Consider the following 18,644-nt stretch of genomic DNA (forward strand, 5'->3'; position numbering starts at 1 on the left):
GTAGGGCTAATATTGGGGGTTTCTTCTTCGAATTTGAAGCTCAAGACTTCTTACCACCTCTTAGAACACAAACCTTGGATGTTCCATGTTATGGTAGTAACCTTTCTTGACTCGCAATCCATTCTATAAGTAGCATTCTTCATAAAACTCCTTATTGCCTTCAATTCTAGCATAACAACTTTTGTCGATCAACGACCATTGAGAAAGTTGCTTGATTGAAAAATTGGACTCAGTTTTCTTCCTCTTTATTTGTGATTTCTTGGTGGTAGGTTCTCCTTCATTGCTTCAGAGGTACCTCTTGCTTTTGAACTAGTTTGGTTAGTAGCTTTCTACACCTATAAGAAGGAAGAGTCACCACCTTCGTTCTTCCTTTCATCTATACTATTAGTTAAAGGGAGGTGGGGGGCAGGTGCCACGCGTCCAGCACCCGTCCTCGCCGCGAAAATCGCGCTTGCCCCGGTGCAAAACGCCAGGCGAGTCTAGGCGCGGAGAGCCTAGTCAGCCTTACTAGGAAGAGCTTTCTCTTTCTCTCTAGTTTTTGAGAATAAATCAATTCTAAAAGCCAGAACGAGCAAAGGTTTATAAGACCGTAGGAGGGAACCTTTTGAAGTGGAATGGTGTATTCAGTCCTACGAGCATGAAGCGCTTCTTCCCTGTGCTGGAACGCGATAGCTCCCTGAAGAGGCAGCTCGTCTCTCAGGAGGAGGCCGCCATTGGCTCGCTGAACAAGAACCTCGTCTCTCAGGAAGCGAATGCTGGCCTTTTCTCAGTCTCTGACGTCGCAAATACGGCTGATCCCCCGACAAAGGAAGATGATGACCCCCCTCCTCGCAAGAGCCCTTCCAAATTTATGTCGTGGAACGCTAACAGTCTCATCCTCAGGCTTAAGAACAACCTCCAGGAGATTATTGGCTTCCTGCAGCAACACGATCCTGATGTGATCGCAATACAAGTCCGTTTCTCCGAAATCTTCTTGTTTTACTGGCATTGTTGTAATGCAGATATATACGTGGCTCTAACAAAGGCAATGCATGCATACAGACATGTCGGATTATGTTTCTCAATTGTCTACCTATGTGATGAGATAATCTTGTGCAGTTTTGTCCTCGCATGTACCAAATTGCATATAACAAGTGGATACAGATGAGCTTATTTAACTAGATGAGGTATAAAGAAAATGCCATTTATGGACTTTTTCAACATAGTTATTGTGTTATACAGAAACTGGTCACAAATGACAGATCATGCCCTGTTACTACATGAGAATGGCTTATCAACTGCGATCGTCAAAAGCACATGAAGATGATTTATCATTTGAAAGCAGCTGATTCCATCTAGCTTCTGAAGTTGATCTGTTTACAACCTGTTTGATTTGACGAATTAGGGTGAAAGCCCACTTGTGCATAAAGATATTTTGACATTCTAGAAAAATTCCATGTGATACTATAATATTATATCATATTGGAATTGCAATAATGTCGAGGGTTAATGCACTTGAAATAAGCAAATTGGAAAGGGAGAGGGATAACCTATCTAAGACCATAGTATAACCATATACATAGGAGAGAGTGGTAGAGGGGAAGGCAATACACAGGTGGAAGAATGAGACAAGAATAGGTTGAAATGTGGAAGAGGGATTAACACTTGTAGAACATGAGTAGTGTGGTGCAAGGCATGTTAAGGCTTGAAGCAAGCCCCTTGAGCTTGATATCATCTTGTCGACTTTCTTCTTTTCATAGGGATTCATCCATAGTAATTTGGATGCCAAACGATTCTTTACTTTGCCCTTTGTCTTCTTCTTTTTCTTCTTTTTCTTGTTGTTGGGTGGTGGTGGTGGGCTCTTTTTGCTATCTTGAAAAAGGCTCTTGTAAATGATGCACATTCTATTTTTTTATCAGTAGGAGTTGCACACGTAATTAGGAAGCACAATGATAAACATTGCTAGGATTGCTCAAAGAATATTGTAGCATTTGATGTTGATCTTAGGCTGTATTGCTCTTGTCATTAATTTAAATATCGTATGAGCTTCAAGAAATGATGATGTTGAGCATCTAGTCCCTTTGGGGGTAAACTGATATATCCAAGATTCCAAGCTACTCAAAAAGATTTGAAGGAAAGAGATTGTATGAGATAACGTTTGATCATGACAAGGAAGACATGAGGTTGGCATTTTTACCATGAAATCTTGTGAGTAGTTAGAAGAGGGCAACAATTGACAAAGTATATCCGAATTTTGTGCAGTTCTATCATGGGAGCATGCTTCTATAAAAGCAAAATTTTAAAAAGCCCTCATAAGGCTAATGAGTAACACAACATGTTGATTACCCTTCATGTGATTTTGGTAGATATATTGACATCTTCCAAGTGGCTAAATCTAGCATCTTTGATCCATTCGATCGACTAGGCTAATAATAGAAGGCAAAAGGAGGCTCATGGGGGAGTCTATGGAGCATTACATGGATCAAACAAGCCGGGAAAATCATCTTTTTGACATGTGGAACAGGTCGTGTGATAGTTGGGCATACTGGTGTAGCTCCCAAGGATTGGGAAGAGATCGAGAGAGAGTAACTGCCAGCAACATTATAAAGAGAAGGTGAACACAACAACGAAGGGTACAAGTTGTCAGAGTGAAGTAATATGGAAGCGAATGACCGAGACAAAGAGTGAATAGAGAGAGGAGAGAGAGAGAGAAAGAGACAGTGAAACACAAAAAATCTGCAGTGAAGAATGTTGTATAAGGATGTGGAATTATACACGGGTGTAGAGAGAATATTTGCGTATGTCTCCGCCTCAAAAGATCTCGGTCTCCTTCAGCCCCGAGGGTAGTCTCTACGGTCTGCAGCGTGAAATCTGTGAGACACAACTAACTGAGGTTGTTGAAGACAGCTTATAAATAGGCTGAAAATAATGGCCAGAAAAATCCAGGTTGGCTGCAATTAATGCAGCCGATTGCTGCAGTCTGATTGCTGCCACGTGGCACCTAGTTGGTTGCTTGCCACGTGGCCTTGCCTGTCCAAGTGATGACTAGCTAACATCCCCTCTCAGATCCTGGACAAGGCATAAGGCGGAGGGATCTGGAATGTCGGCGAAGTAGAGCTTGGGGAAGTGCCTTCATAAACAAATCTGCAAGATTGTCCTTGGTCTTATAGTATTTCACATTGATGGTCTCATCCAGAAGCTTCTTCCTAATGAAGTGGTACTGGATCTCTACGTACTTTGTTCGGACATGGAATATGGGATTTTGTGCCAAGGCAATGTAACTCTCTTTGTTGCATCGCAAAATAGTAGGACTAGTTTGGGGGCAGCCAAGCTCCTTCAACAATTACCGAAGCCACACAGTCTCACATGTGGTAGAAGACGTGGAACGATACTCTCCCTCAGTTGTCGAAGATAGGGCTATTCTGGGCTGCTTCTAGCTACTCCAAGAGATAACACTTGTACCCAAGGTAAAACAATAGTCTGTAGTAGACCGTCTATGGTCCACATCGCCAGCCCAATCCGAATCACTCCAACTGTAGTATCCTTTGAGCAGCCTACCAATGCACCTGTTGAGGTGCACTCATGAACCCGGCCAAGAGACGTATAGCGAAACATAAATCAACTTGTGTGTTGAGGAGCCAAATCAATGATTCAATCAACTGATGGTAGTGGGTAGCATCCGCCAGAGTGTGAAGTGGCCTTCTAGTTTGGATCCATAGGAGTAGAAATGGACTGACAATTCTCCATCTCAAAAGTCACCAAGAGCTCCTGTACATATCTTTGCTGAGAGATGAAAATCCCCCTTTGAGTTTGATAAATCTTGTGGCCCAAAAAGAAATGGGGAAGTCTTATATTCGTCATCTCGAACTTTTGATGTAAGGTTGCCTTCGTCTCTTTGACCTTCTAGACATGGTCATCTGTAACAATCAAGTCATCAACATTCAAAACAAACAACACACGACCACCCTCGGAAGTGTGCACATAAAGTTGCGGATCGGTCCTAGAGCGTCGATATCTCAACTTTGCTTGGAGAAATGAATCAATCTTCTCGTTCCAAGCATGCGGAGCCTGCTTCAGGCCATACAAGGCCTTCTTCAACCTGTAAACCTTCCCATCCGAGGAACCAAAGCTAGGAGTCTGCTTTACATAGATCTCCTCTTTCAAATCACCGTTCAAGAAGGCCGACTTCACATTCAACTAAAAGATGAGCCATCTTCTATGACCAGCCAAGGCAAGAACAGCACGGATAGTTGCCATATGAGCAATGGGGCAAAAGTATCATGGAAATCAATACTTGGGCATTGAGCAAAACCTTTAGCAACAATGCGAGCCTTGTGCTTGTCCAAAGAGCCATCACTATGGTAGTTGGTCTTGAAGACCCATTTGACATCAATCACCTTCTTATGAGGGGGATGAAGCATAAGGTACCAAGTGTCATTCCACTCAATAGCCTCCAACTCGGCTTCCATCGCTTTCCGCCAATGATTAGACTGTAAAGCCTTCTTCACGGAGGTAGGCTCTCTATCCTGCATAACACGGGACATCAAACAGTAGTTAGAGCAAACAAGCACCATAGAATGTGCCTGGTGCCTTTGTGACCTCCGTGGTCCATCTTGCGGCGGTTGCCACTCCTTAGGGACCCCCTTGATCCCTGAATCTTGGAATGTGTCATGGGCCCAACGAGGGGGAGGCCGGATCTCATCTCAGTGCTCTTCATCTGCTGAAGTTTTTGGAAGGTCCACTGACAGCAGAGGACCAATCGGTGAATTCGGTGGTTGGGTACTAGGCTCCTCATTCAAAGTAGAGTCCTCAAGAGACACAGGCTCGAGAGGAACAATCTTTGGAGCCCAGCTATCGCAGGGATCTCCAAGAACATGGTGGTCCTCACTCCCTTGTGGGGTTGGAACCTCCATGAACCGAACGTTACGGCTCATGTAGACATCCTGCTTAACAGGATCAAACAATCGGTAGCCTTAAGATTGTGAGCTATAGCCTACAAACACCTGTCTTTTGGAAGCCGCTTCAAATTTCTCACGCTTGTCTTTGGGATGTGAACATAGGCATCACACCCAAAAACCCTGAAATAAGAAACATCTGGCTTTGACCCAAAGAACGCCTCATAAGGAGTCATACCAACAACAGCGGAAGTAGGGGAACGATTAAGGATGTGAACTGTAGTATCCATGGCCTCAGCCCATAGACACTGAGGTGTCTGACGATGCTCCATCATGGTACGGGCCATTTCGATCACATTGCAATTCTTTTGCTCCAAGATGCCATTCTCCTGAGGGGTATTTGTATTGGCAAACTCTTGGCAATACCACGATTTGCACAAAAATGAGCAAACTCATTAGAAACAAATTCTCCGCCCTTATCCGATCGTAAGGTCTTTAGCTTTCGCCTCGATTGGCTCTCCTCAAAGAGCAACCAATCCTTAAAGCTGGAGAAAGCCTTCGACTTCAACTTCAAGACATAGGCCCATGTCATCCTGTTGTAATAATCTACAATGAGCATGAAATACAAGCTCTCTCGAAGGGATTCTGTCCTCATCGGTCCACAAAGATCGATAGAAACAAGCTCCAAGGGTGCTGAAGACTGCCTCGAAGCCTTGCTGGGAACATCACGAGTTTGCTTCCCATGGATGCAGGATACACAAGGATGCTGGCTCACCACAATATTCGACAAACCTTGAACAAACTGGTCCTTAGACACCTTCCGAAGGTAATCATAATTGAGATGGCCAAACCAAGCATGCTAAAGCTTGAACTGAGTTTGAGAGGTAAGAAGAAGAGAAGTCAAGGCAAAAGAAGACCACAACTTGTAGACTCCATTCTCCTCATAACTTAAAAGAAAGAACCTGTCTCGATCCTCGATCCTCGATCAAGAATCCGAAAAGAATCCACATCAAATTCAACCAAAAGGCTGAGGGCACAAATCTTGTGCACCGAGAGAAGATGATATCCCAAAGCCGGCACATAAAGTACCTTGGATGCATGGGCACCACCACACTCATCTCGAATAAGATGCATGTTGTCCCATCCCTGAATAGGAATAGACGAACTATCACCAATGAGAAACTGACCATGAGAAGGCCGCAAATGAGTAACACCTGCAGAAGAAGGGGTCATGTGTTGAGAGGCACCACTGTCAACAATCCACTCCTGAGTGAATGGGGCCGTCGACGCAGCATCAAAAGCTGTCAGGGTCGAATCCTCAACCTCCTCCAAATGGAGGAAAGTAGCTGATGAGGAAGCAGCCACCGCTTTAGATTCCTTTGAAGATTTCTCATTCTTCTCCTTCTTCTCCTTGTTGGGGCAATCCTTCTTTCAGTGACCTGTTTTGCCACAAATGGGACAAGCAGACTCCTTGTCTTTGTCCTTTTTAGATTTGTCCTCCTTCTTTTTCGTTTGGTCCTTCCCCTTCTTTTGAGAGGATTGACCTACCAAAGCCTCAGATTTCGAAGCATTGGTTCCTTTCAGTTGCTCCTCTTGGTCCAAGACCATAGGAACTAACTCTTTCCACCAAAGAGTCTCAGACCACCGTGAAGCAATCAAGGTGGAACAAAAACCATTGAAGCGAGGCGGTAAGTATGAAAGGAGAGTTATCACCATGTCTTCAGAAGTGATCACCTTCCTTTTGTTTTGAACTTGCATCTAAAGCTGCCTTAGCTTGTTGATATGCTCCCGCATGGATGATGACTTGTTGACACTCATGGTCTGCATTTGCACTTCCAAAGAGACTCGCTTCATGATGGTCATCCAATTATACATTTGATCCAACTCTTGCTCCACCTTAGATTTTGCAAGTGGATGTTAAGATTGAGTTCTTGGAGTCTTGGTATACTAGTTGATGACTAATTTGCTCTTTCATTGATCTTGTGAGCCACCTAAAAGTGTATTTGTTGTGGGTTTTATCTTTATGCAAACCTATCTATGTAATGCAAGCAAGTCATATATTGGATAATTTGCCTTGAATGCTAGATTGAGTCAATCCATGTAGAGGGTTTTGTGAAGTTATGCTAGGGTTTGCATTTAGAAAATATAGAATCTACAAACACAACTAAAACACAAGAACTCAAAAAAAGACGCAAAATGCAAAAACACAGGCACAAACAAAGGAAGAAAGGGAACTTTGAAGTGAATGAATCAATGTTGTAAATGATGGAAAGAGAACTTTGAAGTGAATGAATCAATGTTGTAAATGATTGAAAGAGCATACAGAATGCTCAAAGGCAGAGTAATGGATGTAGTTGGAGTGTGACGTCCATTGGAGATAGATCCAAAGTGCTATAACTACCAGTTGAAGTTGAAAGAGTGTTGTACCACCCATCGGAGGCTAGAAACTTGATCACCAATGTTGTAAACAATACGCGATAGCTGAATGAAGGTATGCTAATGGTAGATATAGCGTGACCTACATAGCCAAAAAGTGCAGGCTGAAAATTGACGCTTGATGATGATAGGAAGTCTTGTTGCAAATTTCAAAACCCAATTGTTTGGCACCCCTTTGCAATAGGATGGCAGTAGGAAATTGGGCACTAGGGATTTGAACAGTCTTGGTTGTAGTAGGTAAGGTTGGACAACATATTGATGTGGGTTGAAGGCTAAAATGTGGGTGCCAGTAGCAGAGTAGAGAGGGTGAGGACTGATGTGACTTGCTAAACAAGGATGGGCTGAATGGTGGGCAGCCTGCCTATTTATAGATGAGTCGATCCTCGCAAATTAGGGTTTGGCGTATGGACATAGAAACTTTCTAGGAATGCACTAAAAAAAGAAGGAAGTTTCAATAATTACATGTTTTATGGTTGTTCAAAAGAGCTAATTAGTTCGAATGCATTTTTAGCTTAACGTCCCATCTTAGACCCAAAACTGGAACCAAAAGGGACAATTAGAAAAGCTCAAGCCCAGTTTTGTCCCAAAGTGTCCCACCCCAAAGCAGCTAGGGTATCGGACAAAGGGCCCATCTTAGACCCAAAACTGGAACCAAAAGGGACAATTAGAAAAGCTCAAGCCCAGTTTTGTCCCAAAGTGTCCCACCCCAAAGCAGCTAGGGTATCGGACAAAGGGTGCACCTTGGCTGCTTAGTGGCCTACCAAGACTACAGACGCCATGGATATCTTATCAAGGGAGCCCAAGTGATCACCCCAAAGAGGCCAAGGCAGCAGACAAAGGGTGTTCGTCGGCTGCCCAGTGGCCTACTAGGACTTGCAAAGATTGATGGAACCGTATTGAATCTAAAGAAAGAGAAATGGTTGTGAATAAGGTTTTTGTCTTGTTAAGTAACTATGCCCCAAGGGGAGAATGAAAAGGGATGGTTAGATCCACCACATCACAAAACAAACAAACTATCCCCACCATCTATGGGTATCAATGACAAAGGAAAAGGGTGAAGAGATAAAGGGGTGGAGAAGTATGGTGTGGTAGTGAGGTGGTAAAAGAACTGCTGGTGGAAATAGCTAATGATTTGCTCAGGGGATGAGATGCAAAGAGTAATGCTACATGATGAGAATGCGTATGCAACAAGGTGACACTTGGACAGTGTCCCTCGTGGGAAAATTGTTCACTTGCCCAAGAGTCCTTTTACAAAGATGATTATGATCATGCAAACCAAAATTTGAGGGTTTTTAATTGTGGTCCAAAATTCTTAAAATTTTAATAAAATTTGGGGCTTTTAAAATCCGAGTGTGCTTTCTTGAAATTTCTTCATCAAAATTTGGCCCTTTTTCAAGTTGAGTTCTCTCCATGGCATCTACCATTGGGATATCAAGATATAGCATCACAATTGAAAAATTCTCGATTGTTGGGTTTTCCATTTTAAAGATAAAGATTTAGCTCATACCTATGTGAGAAGGATCATGGAGGGTTGTATCCACTAACGATCCGGAGAACAATTGGGAAACCCACAATTTGGTCAGGAATGGCTCAAGAAGAATGAGAGTACGCTCGCCATCATCAGCTTGGCCTTTTTGACAACCTTCTTCATTACCTTGATCTCACAGAAAAGGCAAAAGAGATATGGGACGGCCTTCAAGTCACATTTGGGGTGATATTAATAAAGCCAAATTATTTTTGAAGATGCAAATGTTTAGTGTCTCCTACAATCCTTCGGAGACTCTTAAGCAACATCTTGATAATTTAAGTCTCCTTTACCAACAATTGACTACTCTCAATAGTCGTTTGGATGATGACAGGGTGCAGAGAGAATATATGCGTGTCAGCCCTGAGGGCATTCTCCATGGTCTGCAGCCTGAAATCTGTGAGAGACAACCAAGAGAGGTTGCTGAATAAAAAGCCTATTTATAGGCTGAAAATAATGGCCAGAATATGCGGATTAATTGCACCGGACTGGACACTTGGAGTTGGAGAAAGCCTTCGACTTCAGCTTTAAGAAATAGGCCCATGTCATCCTTCTGTAATCACATACAATGAGCATGAAATACAAGCTCCCTTGAAGGAATTCCGTCCTCATCGGTACACAAAGATCAGTAGAAACAAGCTCCAAGGGTGTTGAAGACCGCCTCGAAGCCTTGTTGGGAACAACATTACGAGTTTGCTTCCCATGGATGCAGGATACACAAGGGTACTGACTCACCACAATATCTAGCAAACCTTGAACAAATTGGTCCTAAGACACCTTGCGAAGGTAATCATAATTGAGGTGTCCAAACTGAGCATGCCAAAGCTTGGACTGAGTTTGAGAGGTAAGAAGAAGAGAAGTCAAGGTAGAAGAAGATTGCAACTTGTAGACTCTATTCTCCTTATAACTTGAAGAAAGAACTTGTCTCGATCCTCGATCATGTTGCGACCGGTGGCGTGAGGATCGAGACACACACTGCTTATATACAGCAGAGAGACAGAGAGAGAGTGTAGAGTAGAGAGGAGAGTGAGCACGACTTGTGGGTACAATGACGAGTGTACCTCTTTAGGTTACCAAGAGTACGTCATTTCCACCATCATTGTCATGAGTGACTACATTCACCTCTTCAATTTCGACACTGCTCTTTTTAGGTTGACTCTCTTTCTTCTCTTCCTTGCTATCATCTGTCTTCTTGCCCTTTCCTTTCTCTTTCTTCCATTTGTAGCAGTCACATTTAAAGTGGCCCTTCTTGCCACAATGATGGCATTTAATATCCTTACCACGTGATTTACTCCGTCTCTTGCTATCAAATTTGCCTTTCTGCTGTGATTTGCCCCTAGTATGCAAAGCACTGGAAGACTTATTGGATGCATTGTTATGCCGATTCATTTCTTCCATGAGTAGAGCACTCTTTACATCATCATACGAAAGGATCGTATTAGAATTACTCTTAGCAGTCCTGAATGTATCCCAACTCTCTGGCAGAGTGCAAAGCAAGAACGTAGCCTCAAATTCCTCATCAATCGAGAACTTCAAGGCAACCAACTGGCTGAAAATGGAGTTAAACTCACTCAAGTGAGTAGACATTGCTGTACCCTCTTTCATACGCAAATCCATAAGCTTTTTCAGTCAATACACTTTGCTTGCGGCACTCTTCTGTGCATACAATTCTTCCAGTTGAGTCCAAATAGCATAGGCAGAATCCAAACCTTCAATGTTAAACAGCAAGGCATTAGAAATTGATAGCTCAATGGTTGAGCGTGCAAGCTCATTTAACTCATCCCAATCTTCCTGTTCCATATGTGCGGGCTTTGTCCCTTTGGTCTTAATTGGCTTTGCCTGCTTCTTCTGCAACAGGATTTCATAGCACTGTTTTTGCCAGAATGCAAAGTTATGTGCTCCTTCAAGCTTCTTAATGTGCATGAGATTACTGCTGTCATTGCTGCCAGCCATGATTTTCAGCCCAAATGTGACCAAAAAATTCAGCAAATGCAGGCCCAAATTGTCACAAGCAAGTACCAACCAGCAATAAATAACTATGTAAAAGCAGAAATTTCAGATCTGCAAATAGATTTTCAAAAGCACCAAACCTTGTGCTACAGCACTCCACAATTGATTACAATTGTTCCAAGGACAAATACATCACATTACATGAGAAGTCCCAAATTTTGGCTGCAATTTCTGTTGTACACGTACCCACGGGCACAAAATTTGACATGTACGGTCAAAAGCCCCAAAATTTTTTGTGCTCAAAGCATCAACCATACATCTGCATTGTCTTTGACATGCATAGAATGGACCAACTTTGCCAATAGAGCGATTTCAGCAAAACCCCAAAATTTTCCAAGTGCTAGATGTCCAAATTGCATGGAATTAAACCCGCATGTATATAAAATGACCAAATGGCGCACAAATGTTTCCCAAACAGCAAAAGCCCCAAGTTGCGCGGGGTCCAATGTGTATCGATGTCGAAAAATTGGGTAAATTTCAGTCCAATTCTTGCATGTACATGAAAAGCTTCAAATGTCGGAGGCAAAATGTCACAAATTCCTGCAATTTCTGAGACAAATATAATTGTTGTGTCTTGCTTGCACCAAATCTGGACAAATCCCCAAATTTCTCGGGTTCGGTGTGTACAAATTTCAGTGAAATTGAAAAAAATTCACTAAAATGTGAAAAGTCCCAAAATTCGCAGGCAAATGTGCACTGATTTTGCAAATTTGTGAGTCAAATTTTTTAGTTTTGCATTAAAATCCCTAAATTTGAGAAAATTTCCAATTTTCTGGTGTAATTTTACACAGATCTAGGATTTGTGCCTCCAGCGTGTGAACTCCTGCTAAGACAAGGGATAATTGAAGGGATCAAAAGAAAAGTTTTGATTTTTAAAAAAACACTGACAGGGGTTTGTTGACCCGCCAGATCGTTTGTTGCATCGTGCGCCTGCAGACTTGGTTTAACTCGGCTTGCCCGCTACATCGCTCCCGCGTTGGGCGATGGTCAGTGGCTTGGTTGCTCGTCAGCCCACCGTCCGCTTGATCACGTCGATCTACCTACAGTATCCACGACTTGCCGTATACCCTGCAGTGACGATTACAAACTATTGTCTGCTACTCGTCGAGCCCACTTGGGACTCCTGCAGCACCTGCCCGCTTGCAACCCTGCAATACTTCCTCCTCCCCCGCGACACCTCTCTTGCACCTACCAAATGTTGACAACTGGTTCCAGCTCCGGAAAATGTGCACAACCTGTGAGCTCTGATACCAGTTTATTGCGACCGGTGGCATGAGGATCGAGACACACTGTGCTTACACACAACAAAGAGACAGAGAGAGTGCAAAGTAGAGAGGAGAGTGAGCACGACTTGTGGGTACAATGATGAGTGTATCTCTTTAGGTTTTTAGATAGATATATATATGAAAGTTGAAGTGTGCTAAGGGTGTGTTCACACTCGAGCACATATAAAAGGCACGAGGGCCCTTTATTCCCAACAGATCAAGAATCCACATCAAATTCGACCAAAAGGTTGAGGGCACAAATCTTGTGCATTGAGAGAAGATGATATCTCAAAGTCGGCACATAAAGTACCCCTGATGCATAGGCACCACCACACCCATCTGGAATAAGATGCATGTTGCCCTGTCCGTGAATAGGAATAGATGAATTATTACCAATAAGAATCTGACCATGAGAAGGCCGCAAATGAGTAACACTTGCGGAAGAAGGAGTCATGTGCCAAGAGGCACCACTCTCAACAATCCACTCCCAAGTGCATGGGGCCGTCGACGTAGCATCAGAAGCGGTCGGGCTTGAATCCTCAACCACCTCCAAATGGAGGAAAGCAGCTGATGAGGACCTTTTTTCGACTGGAACTACAATTTGATATGATAGCCCTAATCCTTCTCTTTTTTCGCACACTTTTCCTTTTTTTATCCCCTCCTCTCGATGCATGGATTGGCCGTTATTTATTTTTGCGTATTTGTCGATTTATTTTTACGTAACTTTTTCATTTTACCATATGAACACGATCTTCTCTCGTCGGAATGGCATTCTGGCTGTGGACCACAGGCGGTCTACTACAGGTTACTGTTTTACCTTGGGTGCAGGTGTTATCTCATGGAGTAGCAAGAAGCAGCCCACGGTAGCCCTTTCGTCTACTGAGGCAGAGTATCGGGCCGGTCTTCCACCACATGTGAGGCTGTGTGGCTTCGGAGATTGTTGGAGGAGCTTGGCTGCCCCCAGCCTCGTCCTACTTTGCTGCAATGTGACAATGAGAGTTGCATTGCCTTGTCACGGAATCCTGTTTTTCATGCCCGGACGAAGCACATATTCTGGATGAGACCATCACTGTGGAGTACTGCAAGACGGAGGACAATCTTCCAGATTTGTTTACGAAGGCACTTCCCCAGGCTCTACTTCGGAGACATTCCAGATCCCTCAGGCTTCTGCCCCGCCCAGGAGTCCAGTCGGCTGCATTGAATGCAGCTGACCTGCCTGATTTTTCGCCTAGATTCTGGCTATTTATAGCCGAGTTCTTCAGCAGTCTCCCGCACTTTTCTGCTCGCAAATTACAGACTGGTGGCACGCGCAGATTCCGTCTTTGTTCGCCCTTCTGACAGGAGACAGTGTAGACTGCAACGGACTTCGAGGTGAACAGCAGGTTGCATCGTCGAGGTGGAGACACGCAGTCTAGTGCACTGCGCCCGTGTACATATCTGCATATCTTTGTATACAGCACACTTTATACAGCAGATCTTCATCTTCCACTGTCTCTTTCTCTCTCTTCTCTCTTTGCGTTCTCTCTCTCTCAGTCCCACGCTTCCGCACCGCTGCACTCTGACACGGGCTTGTAAATTTACTCTAATCGTAGTTACATCTCATATGTGCAACATTTACTTAACCATGTGATTAAAAATTAATCCACATGTTAAGTAAGGTTTCAAAAATACATGTCCTCATGACATAATCCTCAGCAAATGTGAATATATAAAAAACTGGACTAAAAATAAATTGCATGCTCTAGAAAGAGCTGCCTTCTCCATAAAAACACATGATAGACTTACTGCAGTTGAAGATAGCCCAAAGTTGCTCCAATCCATTTACATCATCATCCTCCACTCCTCCACCATCAAATACCCCCATATTTCCTCTTCTTTAGGTGCTATTTTACAAGACAATAAACTTGTAGATTTGTTATAGCCCTTCCTCCTCAAGCTCATCTTTCTTTCCAAGAACAAGAACTAAGCCATATTCATGTATTGTTGATCAATGATGGAGAAAGGTTGATTTTTCCTTTCTCTACTCACATCTTGTAAAGAAATCTCTTGTTTTTATTGCATAGTAAGAGATGCATGCGAGTATGTACATCTTTTTATGATCTTGTGAGAGTGAGAATTACTTCATCTTGTGAGAGTGAGAATTACTTCTCCTCACTCTTTGGTTGATTGTAATTGAGCTCTTCCATGAAGGACTTGGGTTGAGCAGAAATAAATTCCTTGAGGGTAGGGGGGGTTTGCCCAACTTCAATCTTGTCTCCATTACATTTACATTTCTATGGCTATAAATTGTCGCATTTAGCTTTAAGTATTTGTTCTAACTTCTCTCTATTTCTTGAAACGTTAAGTCCTGAAAACAAACAAATATTATAATTGTTGAAACTTGAGCATACTACGTTGTTCAGGGTGTTTACACAGAAGGGCATTGATTTGATGAGACCTTTGCTCTTACTTGCCATATGACAAAAATTCTTAGCATTTGTGCACTAACACCTCATAATGGTTGGAATGTACATCAATTGGACATTAAAACTATATTTCATATTGCGATTTGGATGAGGAAGTATATGTATTTTAGTATCATGGTTTTCTTTAGAGACTCTAACTAGAATAGCCATCGTCCAGGTCCAAGAAACCATTATTGCTTCCCCGGACTCTAGACAGATTTACCTTTCTCTAGACAGCTCCACCCATCCTTGAAATCGCCATGATTGGGCCAAGACAGCTCCATCTTGACCAAGCACAACATGAACAAGAAGAAGAAGATCCATGATCAGCAACTATAAGTGCTGTGGGAGGCGTAACCTGCCCAAATGAAGGCCTCCTAATGAAGGAAAGTTGCATTTCATGCTTTTCTACAATTTCCAGCTTGTCCTCGCACTTCTTTTTTTCAAACAAAAGAAATATTCTATCAATAAATCCCTTGTGACGAAGTATCTCAAGGCAAGACGCAAAAATAACCTTGTAGGGAACTTTCAAACTAAAAAATATTCAACAAAGGGGAAGTTAATTTTAGGTGATATCAACAAGGCTGGGCTCTACTTGATAGAGAATCCTGTATGTCCCTCTCCACACCAAATTGAGCTGCTTCACACCACTATAGACGATGCTTTGGGGTCCCCATGCTGCCGTGGGTAATGGTAGTAGACCCCATTCTGTTGCATTTGTACCAACTGGTTATTTGTTGCAAGACGCTCATGGGCCATGGTGATCAGCCATAGCTATAAGGATATCCTCCTCTGTTGCTAGCTGTCCTATAAGTGCCTCTAAAGGTATATTTGAAGGGGTCTGTGATGCTCTGGTTTGTCCACTGTTGGTTGCGAGGAACGGGCCTAGTTCATAATACGTATCCTGCATTAGGATGTTTACCAATCCACTCTCTTGGATCCTAGTGGGTTAATGGTCCTCAAGCAGGGGAAATTTGGTGGCTCTATAGGCTACAATGTAGCTTTTCCCTTCCTCCATATCCTGTATCAGATGCCACTCTTTCAAGGAGCCTGGAACTCTTGTTTTCTTTTCATTATTGTACCAAAGAGGGGAGTCTTTAAAGGTATCAGGAACCCAAAACAATAGACAGATCTTACGATCTAATATCCTGAAAACTTATAATTTTGGAACTATATTCCAAGGAGAAACATAACATATTTAACACCAATGTAGGGTTTTGGCATTTGATTACTTTTTGTCTTTCTGATACTGTAGAGTTCACATCTAATCACTGTCAAATTGGTGTTTGTAGGAGGTACGCATCCCTGCTGCTGGTCGCAAAGGTGAGCCCAAAAATCCAGGGGAGATGAAGGATGATACTAGTGCTGCAAGGGAAGATAAGCAGGTAATGCAAGTTCCTTTCAAATTTTTGTACTCATAGAGAACTTCCTGAATGCCTTGTTTTGTGGCTCTTGGTCATGAATCCACAATCTGCAAGGCACATAAGTTTCATTTTTAGGCCTTTTTCATTTTGATTGAGTTTATATTACAATCACGTTAAGATGCAGTTTTCAATTGAGCCTTTAGTTCCAGCAGGTTGAAACTTACTTGGTATGCATGCCTTATCCTGGTCACCCTCAGACAGGCCTCATTAGCAGTTTATATTATAATCAAGTTAAGATGCAGTTTTCAATCAAGCCTTTAGTTCCAGCAGGTTGAAACTTACTTGGTATGTATGCCTTATCCTGGTCAGCCTCAGACAGGCCTTTTTTAGCACTACTCTAACTATAGTAATTGGACCCTGTCTATTCCAAGGTCTGCAGTGGAGGTGAATGTTTTGTGTGGGTCTTGCAGGAAAAAATAAAGGATGTACACATTGGCCAAGCTGTAACAGGTGAAGCCAGAAGTTGGATGGTGAATTTGTGCCAAGGCAAACAGTTGATTTCAAAAACTCACTACTTGGGCTTCAAAGAGTTTCTTCAGGCCATGCATCAGATAAGCTGTCTTTTGATCAGTCTCCATTGCACAAGATATGATTGCAGGCTTTCTGAAGAAGTGGAATTCCCTCTGCTATGCTAATGCAATTGCTGGACAGGGCTGCATGCAGGGAGGAGGGGGCCTGAGAGGTGAAAAGGGGAGATGAGAGGTGTCAGACCTCCTCCCCTCTCCTCTGTCTGCTCCATCTTGTCCTGCCCTCTTTTTCTTAATATATGATTACAGGCTTTCTGAATAAGTTGAATTCCCTCCACTATGACTCCACTACTGCAATTCTCAGCTTAAGATTTGTCTTTCTTGTTATGATTTTTCAAAGACAGCTAGACAGGGCTGCATGCAGGGATGAGGGGGGACTGAGAGGCAGAGACGGAGATGATAGGCAGTGGACCTCCTCCCCTCTCCTCTGCCTGCTTCATCTCATCCTCCCCTCTTTCCGCTTGCCTGCTCACTATTTCTTTTCACAATCCGATTCCAGATCCCTTGTGCTCACATGCTCCTTTACAGTTCCTCCATTGTCCTTCTTCCTCTGCACTGCAGCCCTCCAGCCTCTGCTCCTCTGTCCTTCTCGTCCCCCTCTCTACTTTGTCCCAGCCTATTTCCCTATGACCCTGTTTAAGCAACCTTTTTTTCTTTTGCAGAGAAGAGAATAAATTCTATTAATAAGACTCCTAAAAAAGGTATATCCCAAGGCAAAATGCGAAATACAGAGCAGCCCTGTAAGGGACTTCCATATAAAAAAATATGTAACAAGGAGGAGGTCTGTTACAAAGCCTGAATGAATAACCAGTTGGGAGGTCTATAATGCCAGACCATGTGTGTTTGGAGAAGGAAGAAAGTGCCGGAATCCCATGTTCTCAGAAAAGCATCTCTCCTCCTCCTCCTCCTCCTCATATCTCCTCCTCATATCTCCGAACCTCCTTCTATTCTCTCCCATCTCCCACAGAGAGTATGCACAATCTCAGTCCAGATTCTGGAGAACATCTTTGCAGTATATATGTCCAAAAAATCAGTACTGTGGCCTCATCTGGCTGTTCATGTGTACCAAGCTATAGTGCCAGCTATGAGCTCCCATTGGCATGATAGTCCTGCTCACAAGCTGACCTGAAAGAAGATAGGCATGATACCCTTGTACGTCCTCATATCCAAAAGTTGGGCCTGTGTTTGTTGACTGTAGCAACCATCCTCCATATAGAAATCATAGAGCTTGCAGTGCTCTGAAACACCATCCTAAGGGATCTTCTCTGAACCTCTTGATCCCTTGGGCAATCCCATATGCCGTGCCTTTGTGCCTCCTCTTACTGCCCACATTCAGGGAGAGGATCTCCACCATAGCCTAGCCATGTTCCGGTTAGTAGACTCGTGTGCTAGTAACCAAAGAAAGAGAGATCTTTCTTGGATTGAAGCTATCCTCCAATCTCCTCCAGAAGTTTGCCAAGAAAGGCTGTGATATGCCTTGAGCAACCCAATGCTCAGTTGTAGCTGTCACCACTCTGATCCTGCTCATCTGTATATAGGGCTTATCATTCTAAATTATGGATGGGTAGTGGTTGATTTGTGGGCAGGGTCAAGTAAATTTTTACTCCATGAATAATTACTGCTGGAAATTCATTTCTAGAGGTTGAGCTATGCATGGGTGGGTGTGCCACTTGGCAAAATGAGAGAGAACATGCAATGCAAGGCTAATACAGACTGTTGGGAGCCATTTGGGGCTGGCTGAGGGTCACGGTCTTGAGCTAAAACAAGCATTACATGCTGAATTAGCCTCTTAAACAGCCCCAAAAATGCTTAATTAATAAAAATCATAAAATGGTGCACAATTTGAGAGAGTTTTAAAACGGTGCATTGTAGGAGGTCCTAAAACAGGTTTCAAGCCCTCTAGCTTCGTGGTGTTCACTACCAAGAGCTATCGCCAGCTATCGCCAGCTATCGCCCACCTTTCAGCACCTTGTGTTTCAGCTTGGTGGCATCATACTTTGCGTTTGCTGCTCTAACGTCATGCCCATCTGCAGGCGACCTCTCTAGAAGGCTGTGTTTTGAATCAACAAGTTGCGTTTGTCACTATTATCACTCCTTGGTGCTCTCTTGCATGTCGCCCTGCTCTTGGAGGCTGCAGTT

The 18,644-nt window shown here is 43.2% G+C and overlaps 1 protein-coding gene across 6 annotated transcripts in view; it reads left to right on the forward strand.

The window, feature by feature from the left end:
- Nucleotides 1-571: 571 nt before the first annotated feature.
- LOC148022008 (DNAse I-like superfamily protein) overlaps nucleotides 572-18,644 on the forward strand; it is a 112,748-nt gene continuing 94,675 nt past the window's right edge. For 4 of the 6 annotated variants that reach the window (XM_087697567.1, XM_087697566.1, XM_087697565.1 and 1 more), the window contains exons 1-2: nucleotides 572-952; nucleotides 15,847-15,939. In XM_087697567.1, the coding sequence (XP_087553693.1) occupies nucleotides 638-952; nucleotides 15,847-15,939 (408 nt within the window). In that variant the 5' untranslated portion in view covers nucleotides 572-637. The remainder of the gene's footprint in view (nucleotides 953-15,846; nucleotides 15,940-18,644) is intronic. The other 2 variants (XM_087697568.1, XM_087697569.1) reach the window with 1 other exon arrangement.

Source organism: Lygodium microphyllum, chromosome 17 (assembly GCF_053477565.2).
Source record: "Lygodium microphyllum isolate KBCC chromosome 17, Lygodium_microphyllum_v1.1.10, whole genome shotgun sequence".
In the NCBI taxonomy this organism is placed as follows: Eukaryota; Viridiplantae; Streptophyta; class Polypodiopsida; order Schizaeales; family Lygodiaceae; genus Lygodium; species Lygodium microphyllum.